The 13,483-nt window shown below is 47.0% G+C and overlaps 1 protein-coding gene across 4 annotated transcripts in view; it reads right to left on the reverse strand.

Annotated features, from left to right (window-relative positions):
* Smoc1 (SPARC related modular calcium binding 1) overlaps nt 1–13,483 on the reverse strand; it is a 160,249-nt gene that overhangs the window by 38,128 nt on the left and 108,638 nt on the right. For all 4 annotated transcript variants that reach the window (XM_013115429.3, XM_005072718.4, XM_013115428.3 and 1 more), the window contains exons 4-5: nt 11,963–12,062; nt 9,422–9,469 (exon numbers count right to left, since the gene is read on the reverse strand). In XM_013115429.3, the coding sequence (XP_012970883.1) occupies nt 9,422–9,469; nt 11,963–12,062 (148 nt within the window). The remainder of the gene's footprint in view (nt 1–9,421; nt 9,470–11,962; nt 12,063–13,483) is intronic.

The following is a 13,483-nucleotide window of genomic DNA, read 5'->3' on the forward strand; positions in this document are numbered from 1 at the left end:
TTTTTTTTAATTTAAGTTAGAAACAAGCTTGTTTCACATGTCAATCCCAATCTGGGTGATTTTTTTTGAACTTCAAATAGACTTTATTTCTCCTTGATATCAAAATACTCTTCCAGACTAAGGAAGAGAGAGAGAGGCAGAGACAGACAGACAGACAGACAGACAGAGAGAAAGACAGAAAGAGAGAAAATGGTGTTTCAAATAGAGGAGGGTATCAAACATAATTATTCTTATAGGGAGAATGAAAAATACAAATTTGAAAATAAACAAATAAGACAAATGAGAAAATTTCTCAAAGGTAATGTTAAGATCAGCAATCACAATCCCATTACCATATTTTGCAATGCTCAGTTTCTGGCAGGTGGCTTCCCTCCTCCTATCTGCTCCATCAGCCAGGGAGGAGGAAGCCATCAGGCAGATGAAAGGGGAAGTGAGTTTTGGTGTGAGCCAGGCCTTGGAGCCAGAGAGCAGCTTTGGAAACTTCCCAGCCCCAGAGTGGCTGCATTTGGCCTTCCAAGGTTGCCCAGCCCCCATTCATGCCTCATCCCTGCAGGTGCGGCCCCTGCATGGACTGTGGGAGCCTATAAAGACAGTGGGTGTGTGTGACAGCACAATTCCTTCCCTGCGAGAAGGCATGGCCCACGCACAGACAGCTGGAAGTCACTTCGACCCCCGATGACACTGTTCAAAGACTCCTCTGTTTGGCTTTTTGATTTCTGATTGACATTCGCTGGCGAGGGGAGATAAATGCTGGGCTGGAGACAATGTTGATCCGCTCTGACTATTCTCAAGGAAAGACTTTTCAGAATAACAAACAAAACAAAATAAAAACCCCAAAACATTGGTGTGCTTAAGGGACTGAATAGAGCTCAAGAGATCCAGGGAAGCAGGGCTGGCCCTTTGAAGGGCTGGCAAGTCCATTGAGGAGTTAATTGTCTGGGTGTACAATGCGTTTATTCTGGCCACTTACAAAGAGCTTTCTTTTCCAGGTCCTTCAAAAGCAAGTGTGTCAAAGGGGCCAGAGGAGGAATCTGTATTAATGGCATCTCTTGGGGTTTTCCCCGAGGTGGAGTGTTGAGAAAAGAAAAAAAAAAAAAAAACCAACAGCAACTTCCACACCCCCAACCTGAGATTTGAAAGGTTCCTCAATAAGCCCAAGTTCCCTTGAAGTCATCTCAAACCACGTCAACTATGTGACCCTCCTTTATTTTCTTTGACAACACCACTATCTCTCTTGTGGGAATAAACTATAAGGCCTGGTATAACTAGAAGTTCTTGCTTTTGAAGGGACCAAATTTATGTGCTTCAAGGTCCAGTGTGGAAGTGAAGGTGACTTCTTCAGGCATCCTGTTTACAGAAGTCTCTTAGGAAGCTGGCCTAGATCACACCGGGGAGATGGAGTGCTGGCTAGCCTCACCATCTCCTGAGATGCATGGTCCCTAGTTAATGAAGCTCTTAAGTTGCCTGAAAGCTGTCCCTGTGCCGACCCATGAAAGCAGAGCGCACCTGGGCACTTCAAAATTGACTGAAAGCCAGAGGTCTGTTGGACAGCTGTTTCTACCTACCTGAGCACTTCCTCTTCCACTTAAGGAAATGCTGAAAGCAGGCTTTGCAAGCACTTCCCCCATGTCCCCGAGTCATGCATCCCTCTGAATAAGAACAAAAACCCAAGGCTAGCTAGGAATGCAGAGGAGGAATAGACAAAGAGGAAGAAAGGGAAGTTAGAGAAAACAGAAGGGGGAGAAGGAGAGGATAAGGAGAGCAGCTAGCTCCTGTAACACAGGAATTGGTTGAAGCCTGGATCCAAGGGATCTCTGAACTAACGTGTTAAAAACTTTTTATTGTGAAAAGATGTGCTTAAGTTTACACAAATTCAATGTCATATTCTACTTGCTATGAGGGACTTTAACAGTGCTTGCCTTGTATCACAAGGTCCTAAGTTTGGTCCTAAGCACTGCTTAAGCCAAGTGTCTTTGTGTACACCTGTAATCCTAGCACTTGGGAGAGAGAGGCAGGAAGATCAGAAGTTCAAAGCTAGCCTGGGATACATAGGGGAGGTCTACAAACACCCCCACATGGATACTAAAGGATGACTGTAATTATATAGGTGCAAAATTATAGCACAAAATCAAAAAGCTGATATCCATCCTTATCCAGAGCTCAGTAGTTCGGTTCCACTTGTGCCTGTTTGTGTGTGTACAGTTCCGACACATTTTAGCCATGTACAGAGTCATGTCACATCAGAATTATCTCATCAGCTGGGAGGTTGCCATGGGCTTCCTATTTACAGCCATGCTTTCTCTCCGCCACACCTGGCAACACCTGGCTTGCTCTCCAACTCCATAATCTTGTCATTCCTAGAATATGTATAAATGGGATTGCTCAGTCTCTGATCTTTTGAAATTGGTGAGTGCGTGTACGCACTTTGCATAATACCCTTGAGACCTTTCCAAGTTGAGGTTATATATACTGCTGAGTATCATCTGTGGTACAGATTCGACATGGGCTCATTTCACCTGCTGAAGGACATTTGGGTCCCCTCATTTTAACATTATAGATGAAGCTGCTATATATTAAATATGAGTGATTTTGTGGATCCTTGGAATAAAGATCTTAAGAATCTTTATTTCCTTAAAATAATTGTTCAGAAATATTGGGGTTAAGTATATGCTTAGATTTTTTTTTCTTTTACAGAGACTTCCAGCCGGGCACGGTGGCTCATGCCTCTAATCCCAGCACTTGAAAGGCTAAGAGCCATAGAATCATGAGTTAAAGATCTAGCCTGAGCCACATAGCTAAACTCAATCAAATGAATGAAGGAAAGAAAGGAGGGGCAGGGAAGATGGGGAGACGGAGAGGAAGGGGGGATTTCCAAAGCATTTTCCATGGAGACTATTCCATGTAAATCCTCACCAACCGTGTATGTGGGATACAGCTTTCCTATCACCTCACCATCACTGAGAACCAGGGTCATTTTTAACCCTTCTAATCGTGTCAGCTCACCAGTCTCCATTTGCATCTCCTATAATGCTGAACATCTTGTGCAAGTTCTTTGCCTCTGTAGGTCTGCTTTGGTGAAGTATCTGAGCAAGTAGCCTGTCCACTTGTTAACTAAATGTTTCTAACTGTTGAGTTTAAAAGCTATTTGTATGTTCTCGACACAAGTCCTGTGTTGGGTATAAGCTTTGCAAATATTTCCTCACATCTTGAGTAGTAAAATTGTCCCTGGGTCTCTTTCTAAAAGTTGTAACAACTTTACTTTCTATGGCACAGATTATGATCCGTTATGGATTAATTTTTTTATAAAGCATACCATTTAGGCTGAGGTTTTAAGAACTTTCCAGTTATTTTTCTGTTTGTTTGCTGAGTTTTATCATTTTAATGGGGCATCTGTGCACATGTCTGTGTCAGATAAATATCTACAGAAGCCAGAAGGTAATGTCTGATTGGCTGGAGTTGGAGTTGCAGATCTTATGAGGTGCCTGATGTGGGTGCTGGGAACCAAACTCAGGTTCTTTGTAAGAGCAGCAAGCAGTCTTCACTGCTGGACCATCTCTCCAGCCCCCTGTTTTTCGATAGTGTGAATGCCAGTTGCTACAGTACCCTTGGCTGGATGGCCTGTCCTTCCTGCCCTGAATTACCTTTGCCTATCAAACATCTATTCTGGTGCAGGTGTTTCTGGGTTCTCTATTTTCCATTGACTTAAGTGTATCTCTCCTTCCACCAATACCACACTGTCTTAATTGCCACTGTTTTACGTCTTAAGATAAAAGTATTCCACCCATCATTTTTAAAAGTGTTTTAGCTACTCTGATCTATCTCCTTTGCATAGAAATGTGATGATAAGCAGTCCTGAATCTCATCTCTACCCTCCTGCAGGCACAGAATCAGCTCAGTGAGACCTAGGAATGACAGTTCATCCACCTTCTCTGCAGGAACTGTGCAGCCCTCAGAGCTGGGGCTCAGGCATAAGAGATGGCCTTACGACACATCCACGCACATAGTCTCATTCTCGGCTGTCTCTGAGGTGGTGTTCTCAACTTTAAACTTAACTCAGGAACAATGAGCAAGCAAGCTTATTCCCACTGGCCTGAGTTCTCTCACCTGGACTTCAGAGGCTCTGGGAAGAATGGGGCAGAGGGTGGGAAATGTCAGATGAAGAGTGCAAGAACTTGTCAATGTCTAGACTCTTCCCCAGCTGCCCTCTCAGGGGCTTTCCTCAGAGACTCTGAAAAAAACAGCTACCACAGCCAGAGCTGTTAGAGAGGCCACCTGCCTCCTCCTCCCTGGAGAAGTGACATGTTCTAAGAGCCCAGAAAATATTGGTCCCTTTGAGGTCGGTGTCCACTTGAAGATTGCATCCATTACAAAACGCTGAGGACATAATGGTCCTGATGTGGGTGAGTCTTACAAAGTGAGGCCAAAGTTCTTAACATCTTCCTCATGACTATAGCTCAGTGGCTCTAACAAACACCAGTCTTTTTATTGCTTACCCAATAGAAGAAGCATAAATTTCAAGTTACTATTATCACCAAGGACTGAAATACTCATTTGATTGTAAAGCCCTTTCGGATCCCTAAGTCCCGTTTCCTTTCCAGTCCTTGAAAATGTGCTATGACAGGGTTCAGATCCAGCCTAGTCCTGCTCACACAGCTCTCCTTCAGTCATCTGGAGCACGGACTGAGCTATGGGGCAGGGGGCGAGGCCGGGGCCAACTATAGAAAAGAGACAGACATTGTATGTGCATGGCCATTCATGCTCACTTGTGCACACCATCTGAAACTGAGCTCTGTGAAGCTGGTATTTAATGTGTCCAGCTCTGCTAAGGCAGCATAGAGCACAGCACACAGCAGCAACAGACAGCCAAGAGCTGCTTCCCCCACACTGGAGATGAGGAGGCATAGTTCTCTTCAGCAGGATGGTATTAAAATTGATGTATGCAGATCACCCGTTGCCTGTGTCCACTCAGATGCAGTACAGGTTAAAAATCATGTGCACAAGGATGATGCTTCATTTGTAGGGTAACCCTGGACAGTTAACCTGGAACCCCTCAGCCAGGCTCAGGGCACTGGAGCGCTCCTCCTGAAGGTATGCTCACCACCCTTGCCCCCAACTGTGAGGCCAAGACTGGAGGCTGCAGAGTCCCTTTTACCTAGAATACTTGCAACCTATCGCCCCTGCCCTAGATCACCCATCAGTGCGTTCTGACCCACCTCTTGAGGGGCACAGGTCCCAGGACAGCACCATTCTGCAGACCAGACCCCACAAGAGCATCTAAAAATGGAGACATATGCAGAGACCTTGGGGAAATAAATGTGACTCACTCTTTACTCTTTACTGTGGAGTGGCCAGTAAGGGATTAAAAAGAATGCTCTGACAATTTAAAGGTGAGGCAGGCTTTGGGAGCTCTACCCTGTTCTGAGACTGACTTAACAAACACAGAAGTCCTTAAAGGAAAACCGAAGCAGAGAACCTCCATGGTCTTGTTTCTTTCTCGAATTCTTTAAACAGCAAACTCCCAGACCTCTTACAGGAAACTAAGAACATTGAGGAAGCTTTCTCTGATGACCTTCAGTTTTCCCTTGCTGTTTGGCACAGCATCAACCCTAAGGACTGTGTGATGCTGAGCCTGGGGGGGTGGGGGGTGACTCTCCTGAGAACCACTAAAAATCACCATGCACGTGTTGCCTGGGGTCCTGCCATCCACCATTCTTTATCACTGGCCAGTTCCCTCCGGGAGGTTGAGAATTGTCATCCTGGGACCTCACAGGTAGTGTAGCCCGGCAGCCCCCTGCAAGTTCACCTAGAGCTCTTCCCATCTCAGCCACAAAAGGGATAGGTCAGGAAAGCCCACAGGTTTCCACACAAGCAACTCCAGATCAGTCGGTGGCCAGGAAACACAGCCTGCTTCCCGGGCACTGCTCCTTGGGTTACACCAATGAGAACCCCAAACTAACCCATCTCGCAACTCCCACAGCCTCTAACTGTTTAAAGCAGTAGAGCCTCAGAGGTAGAGGGACTGCGTGCCTGGGGTCCTCTTCCTTCCTTCAGATATGCCTCCATGGCATGCATAAAGCACATGTGAGCGCATATGTGCACCAACCCCCAGACACACACCCCACCCCCATCTGTCTTCAAGGACCAGGACCAGAGAAGAGGAGGGGGCAGCAGGATGGGATTGCCCCAGATCAATGGATATTTGAAACTCAAACACATGGCCCAGGACCTACACTGCATGTGTTAATTACCACACATGTGCCCATAAAGGAGTCGGTTAAACGCAAGGGGCACAAAGAACAGAGCAAAGAGAGGACATTCCAGGGGATTAAGTAAATAGTCTGACGTTGTGACCCTCCTCCCCTCCTGGTGCACGTGCATCTGGGGAAGATAGCAGTGCCCCCTCCCCCACTTCTTCCCTCGGGCCCCACACCTGTGAACCCAGGAACCACAGCAACCCAGACCCCCCAGCCTGGCCATGCAGCAGTGACCTGCTGCCGCTGGCCTCCCCCCTCTGCTATCTCTCTGGTCTTCCAGCCCCAGCTCCCTGCACTCGGCCTTTCTCCTCCTTTCCTCCCAAGGCCTAATTCCTGGCTGGCGACCAGACTCTGAGCGGTCGGTCGGTCGCACAATACCACAATACGTCTTTTCATTCGTTCCAGGCAGAGAGAACTGATCCTTCCCAGCCCATCAGTGGGGCATACTCAACAAGGCTAGAGCGTCAGGGGAAGAGAGAAGCGGGGTCCCATCCCTGCCTTGCACACACATCCCTCGCACCCACAGGCCTACGGCCGCACCTCCTTTCCAGCCACACTCTTTGCACTCCCAGGGGCCAGGCCAACATCATTTAGCTGGCGAGGCCCAGCTCTAGAGAGATGCCTTCCGGGAGAAGGCACATGTGGGCATGAGCTCAGACAAGGGGCCTTTGTGTGGTCCCACCTGCTGCCCTGCAGAGCGCATTCCATTCTTAAGTGAAGCTGAAAGAGGAACCTCTGCAGGTTGACACAGGATATTACAAACGCCCTCTCACACTCTGTCCCCATTCAAACTCTGGCTTCCTAGGCAGGTGTGACTTCAAGTGGCCTTTCCTACAGGTGGCCAAAGAAAAGAGGATCCTGCACCTAAACTGATCCTCCAAGTGGAGGGAAAATGAGACCCCTGGGCAGAGTTCAGATCTCCAGGGGAGACTGAGACCAAACACACACCACCCACCCAGCCACCCCCCACTCATCCTGTCCTTTCCCTCCACAGAACCCTGAGGGAGGAAGTAGGCCAGCCATCAGGACAAGGAAGCAAAGAGCTCCAATTCTCAACCTGTGGGTCACAACCCTTTGAAGGTCACAAATAAGACACCCTATATACCAGATATTTAAATTGCAACCATAACAGTAGCAAAATTACAGTTATGGAGTAGCAATGAAATAATTTTATGGCTGGGGAACTGTATTAAAGGGACGCAGCATTAGGAAGGTTGAGAAAAATTCCCTAGGGGGGGAGGCTTCATTCTTTGCATTACCCTGCAGGAGTCAGGCTCCTAATCCCTCCTGGCTGAAGCTGGTTGGGCTAAGAGGGGACAAAGGCTATTCACTGCTATCTACCAAAATGTCATCTGCAGTTCACCTGTCCCTTGTCTAGCTGGCTCAATAGGAAGCGGGGTGACCACAAGCTATCCATCACTGTTACCTGTGGGGGGCAAGGCCACAGCTACTAGGAGAGCCCTTTGCTATCCAGAAAAGAATGCAAACTCTCAACCAGCCTGTCCAAAGCCCGTGCTCTATAAACACCTACCACCACCACCACCACCACCACCACCACCACCACCACCACCACCACCCCGCCCCCCATTCCTTCTGCTGGGAAGCATCACTTCTGATGATGTTAACAGGCTTTCTCTGCCAAAAGGTCCTCACACCCAGAAACAAAGGAGAGGCTCCTGAAGCATTCCATCCTGCAGCAAGTGGAATGAAAGTCAACCCTCTGGGCACATGCCACCAAAAGCCCTGGTGACTTCAGGCCTCTACAGAGACATCCCTGTCCCCATCCCCACTTTCCCACCATAGCAGTCCTGGTTGCATTCCCAACTCTGGGAAGGACGTGGAAAGGTATCTGCTCCCTTCTTCCCACCTTCCTTCTTGGGGGGGGGGGGGGGAGAAGCCACTCACCTGTGGGCCCACTGTTTTAGTCGGGTGAGACCACCTTCCACTTCTTGGAGGGCCACATCTCAGGACAACAGTTCCTCTGGTCCTTCACTCCCACCCTCCGCGATGTGGCAGAAGCCAGTGGCTGCCCTGGTCTCCATGTGACTGTGTGTAGCACATGGCGAACTCTGCACTGATTCATGGTACCCTCCCCACCAGGGACTCTTATGAGCATGCAGTTTCAAGAGCCTAGGCAGATGAGAAGCCTCAAATTCAGCCTGAGGTAGAGGGAACTTTAGCCACACCCACTCTTGAGACAAAATGGAGAGCCAGCCGCTTTCCTGGTCACTGTGTGTGCTGTCCCAGGAGCTAGTGATTATGAGCCCTAGGCCTCGCACTGTCTTCCAAGCCAGAAAGGATGAATCACATACCTCAGGGACTAGATCTGCATGCCAGGGTTCACTAACAGCCCTCAGACAAATACCAGCTATATAAAATAGGTGTGTCTTTTGTTAAAAGGAGGGGGCAAAAGTTGTCATTAGAAGCTTAAAATAGAAAGCTTTACCCTCTCTGCCACAGTCTCTCCCTCCCCCTCCTCACTGCCACAGTCTCTCCCTCCCCTTCCCTATGCTCCCTCCCTCCCTCTCTCTCTCTTGATGTGCAATGGTAGTATTTACATTGCTGTTTAGTGTTCTAGATTTAAACAAAAGAATAAAAACCTTAAGCTTGCTATGGGAGCCAAATGGTAGCATCACACAGACTATGTGATGCTTTGAGGGTAACAAGGCCTGGCAGCAGACACTCATAGGACATGTGTCTCCCCTGCCCCTGATGTCAACTGCACTGACCACATACCCAAGAAGTCAGCCTGGCCTCAGGAAGAGACTCTAGATGTACTAGAACACTATCAAGGTCATGGCAGGGGAGGACACTCAGTTTACACACAGGAGGACCAAGGGTAGATGTGAGTACTCTACCTCAATCCTCCTCTTTGGGCGAATGCTGCCCATGTTGGTAATTGTCTGACTGAACTTCCCAGAGAGCAGAGATCCATGGGGCTCACGTCAGGGTCCTTACCCAACTCTGTCCCACACTCTCGCTCCTTCCTCAGAAACAATGACAGCTGGGTCATCACCACTGTCTGGGCCATCCTTACCTCTAGTGCTTCAGTGAGGAAACTGGAAATGTGAAGAATGTTTAGTTTTCACCCCAGGCTCCTGCTCTCTCAGCTAAGAACCCCTGGCTTTTGAAGCAAACATTTAGACAAAGCATAAAACTCCACTCACCTTTCCTTCCTGAATTACCCTGGCTCAAGGGCTTGTCAGTGACTGGACCTTGGGGAGAGAGGAGACAGAAGCATAACATTCAGATCGTACTGTGGTTGGTTTCCATCAAACACTTGGCAAAGCCTGATGCTATGAGCACATGGTCATGTATATATGTATTGTATACACATCAGGATATTATATACACAGTTAGTGTGCATGTGCATGTCAAGTGGGGTTTGTTTAACATCAATGTCACTGATAACCCAGACTGTTTTGAGATGAACTATGATTTCCAGGTTCCCTGGAACCAATCTTGACTGGGTTTTTATAAAATTCCACATCCATGTAACTCAAACATTCCGGTATTTGTCCCCCACATATACCTCTGCACACCTCCTCTTCTCAACAGCTCCATGCTCTGACCCACATCCAGTCACCAGGGCCAACTAAAAAGAAACCCCCTCTTACTGAAAATGCAGTGATTGACATCCCTTGCTGGTCAGGGCAGGAAATGGGTGATTTTCCATCTGCGTTAAGTAGAAAATTGTTGGCCCAATTGTACTGAATGGGCCAAACAGTCTGAGGCATGGAAACAATTTTCTAGGCACAGCCTGTTCTTCAAGGAGGGGGCAACCTGTATGCTGGCCAAACATTTGCCCCATCTCCTCTGGGATGCCACATGCACACATCATTCAGGCCTGGTGCTGTGACACCTGCCTTCTCCTTAAAGCCAAACATGTCACATGTGCAGGGGAAAACGCACTCCACAGAAAGAACTCTGAAGAGATCCTGAGAATTCTGACTTTCCTAACCCATATTACACTCCTTCTCCATATATTAGTTCTGTGAGAATTCTGTTATCTTATTCTGCTCAGGGCTTGTGTCTAATGCATTTGTTTGCTCTAAATGAAGCCTTCCAGGTCATTTGCAAGGAGGGCCAAGTCCTGCCCCTCCTCACCCTAACCCAATTAAGGTTTCCAGTTTCTGTATAAACCACAAATAAAGTAAACTTCCCTTTTGGCCTGTAAATTTTGTTCCCTAACATACCTTCTTATATACATTGTTATTACCCGTGCCGCTTACTTTCCTTTTTAAACATAGGGGCCAGGGTTTTCTTTTAAAGAGAACAAATTTTATTTTAAAAATTTAAAAATCATGGAAAAGTTAATGTGGACTGAAGGCCTTTGGAACTAGGTTTTAGCATAACGTTTTACACTTTGCTTGCACTTAGAATTGGGGATAAGTAAAGATGTAACCCCTATACACAGTAGATGGCTTGAGACTGGCTGTTTTAAGGGTGACCTTAAGAGAGTTACTAATGAGAGGGAAACATGTGAATCCATACCCCATAATCCCACAAAACTGACCTAACAGCAAACTGTAAGCTTACAAATTTGGGAGTAGAAAACGCAATCTTTGTTACGAATCCACCCAATGGATCATTATCAAGCTTGTCTAATTATCAGAAAAGCTTCATAAAAACAAAGGATTCCAGGTTCATTCCAGATTTAGTACCTACTAGTCAGAATATTCAAAGAGAAGCTTTGGCACTTGGAGTCTGTTTAGTCTCCCAGGCACTGCAGATGACCAGCCAGACATACGATTCACTGTTAAAACAACCTTCCTCCCAGGCTGATGCCTGGGAATCCAGCATGGGGCTGATCAAGACCCCCTGAATGGGGGTGTCAGTGACGAGGCCTAGGCAATCCATGGGGCCTTTGGTAGTTGACCAGTATTTATTCCTGGCATACAAATGGACATTGGGTGCCCATCCCACAATGAGAGATGCACTCCCACCCTGGACTCTTGGGGGAGGTTAGGCCCTGTCCTGGATGAAATGACAGACTATGGACACCCCCATGGAAGAACTCACCCTCCCTGGGGAAAGGAGGGGGTATTGGGTGGATGGTGGGAGGAGGGGAGGGAAAGGGAGAGGGACATGAGATTGACATGTGAAGAAACCTTGTTTCTAATTTGAATTTAAATTTAATAATAAAATTTTAATAAAAAATAAAAATAAAAATTTAAAAATGGAAAAAAGAATCCTACAGCAGTGCCACTAAAAAAAAATAACAATCTTCCATTTCTGTTCATTATACTATTCAAGGATGGCAAAGATGTCAGAGAGAAGCTAATACTCTCCTTGCCTCTTGTCCATGACAGACATCACTAATAAATCACTGAAGCCTTTGGTGTTGAACTCTCATTCAACTTCAAAATCAATACCAATAATGCACTTCCAGGCCTACTACAGGCAGCAAACAACAACAAAAATCCTAGATGTATGCCATGTCAGATCTAAGGTACTGTAGCCAATGCTTAGGGAAAGAGCACTGGACATAAATGTATATAACTCAGAGTAAGCAGACATACACATGCAGTCACTGATGAACATTCTTCATCGAGCTGATGGCAGAGCAAGCATAGGGTGGCACCCTTCTGACCTGGGAAAGGGCTCATTTACCACACCAACCCGTTAAAGATGTGCCTGTAAGATTCAAGCCCTACCAGCATTTTCCATTCAGCCCTTTTCGTTCCTCCCACCCCTTCCTACGGTACCTGAACATACAGGAGTTTTATTCTGCACAGAAGAGCCGCTGATGGGCTTCCCATCTGGGGTGACACACCAGCAGTACCCCGTGTAAGTATGGCACTGCACCTGTTCAGAGAAGTGGACAAGGAGGAGAATTGTAAGTCTCAGGTCACATTCAATCACGCCCTCACCCCTTTCTCAAGCAGCCATACATCAGAACGTCTCCTTCCACCTCCCACTCCCACATCCATCCCAGAACATCTCTCACAGGTAGAACAGTCACACAGATTCAGCATCGGTGTCATTGTTGCTTTATGGCCCCTGTGTACAACCACAGCAATTACCTGCTTCTTTCTTACGACTCCAAAGACTTAACATCTGCCAGCCTATGGGGAAAGGTCTACTGTGGTTACCCTGTGATACCTTACTCCAGTACCTTTACTTTTCCTCAGAGCTGGCATATGCTCCCATCCAACTGTAAGTCAGACTGAGCAGAGAACCAATTTGGCAAGCATCTGCAGGAATGTCACCATTAGGGATTGACAGGGCCTTTCTTGAACAAGTAGAGACAAATCCTAAATTTCCTCATAGGCAACACAGTGGCATAAGCAACACAAGCCTGCCTGGTGAGAACACAGCTCTCCCAAGACAAGGACAGAGCCCCCTGGTGCCCGCAGGATCTTCTGTCAGAAGTCCTGCTGTACCACAGGGTGATCTTCAAGCCTGCAGGATCAGAGCTGGCTTTCTGGGAATGGTTAATTAAAGCGAGACTTTCTTTTAATCTTCCAGAGTAGCTTTCTTTCTCCTCCAACAGCTGTTACCTTACCCACCTTCTCCCCCGCTACCCACTGTCCTCTTCCCATCTGTTCTCTGCAGAGTTACCAACCACCTGTCCAAACAGTTTGCCTCGTGTAAAAGTCCTCAATGGTTTGCTTTTGGCCTGGAGATAAAGATTAAACTCATCTCCATGATACTTAAAGCTCCCTACCAATCTGTCCGTGCCCATCTTCCTGGTGTCATTTTTACACCCAAGGCCTCACAAACTCCCTCCACTTTGGCCACAATGAGCCCTTTGATGTTCCCAAACACAGCCTCATTTCTCTTGGTCCTGGCCTTTGTTGGCCCCAACCACTCAGTTTCTACGCAAAACCATCTCAGGTCACCTACTCCCAACCTTCTCCTAATCCCTTCATGATACACCTTCTCCTCAAAGCCAGTCTCAGTTTCTTCAAACCCTTCCTCAAATTCAGAACTCTTCCCATGACAAGCTAGTGAGCTCGAGCTGTTGTTCATCTGACGGGTTCATCTTGCAACTCCAGATTATAATTTCAAGGACTGCAAAGTAATTATTTCAGAGTCCCCAGAATCTAGTAGGAGGCTGACATCTATTGCAAGTGACTGATGGGTTGAGGGAAGGCATGGATTCTCATATTTCCTCCATTCTCAGGCTCCAATCGACTCTAAAATACAACATCAATTTAAAAGGTCATGCTGCATTAAGTGTATATCTCAATGACAAGATGTGTGCCAATTGCAAAGATATTAAA

Source organism: Mesocricetus auratus, unplaced genomic scaffold, assembly GCF_017639785.1.
Source record: "Mesocricetus auratus isolate SY011 unplaced genomic scaffold, BCM_Maur_2.0 Super-Scaffold_15014, whole genome shotgun sequence".
NCBI lineage: Eukaryota > Metazoa > Chordata > Mammalia > Rodentia > Cricetidae > Mesocricetus > Mesocricetus auratus.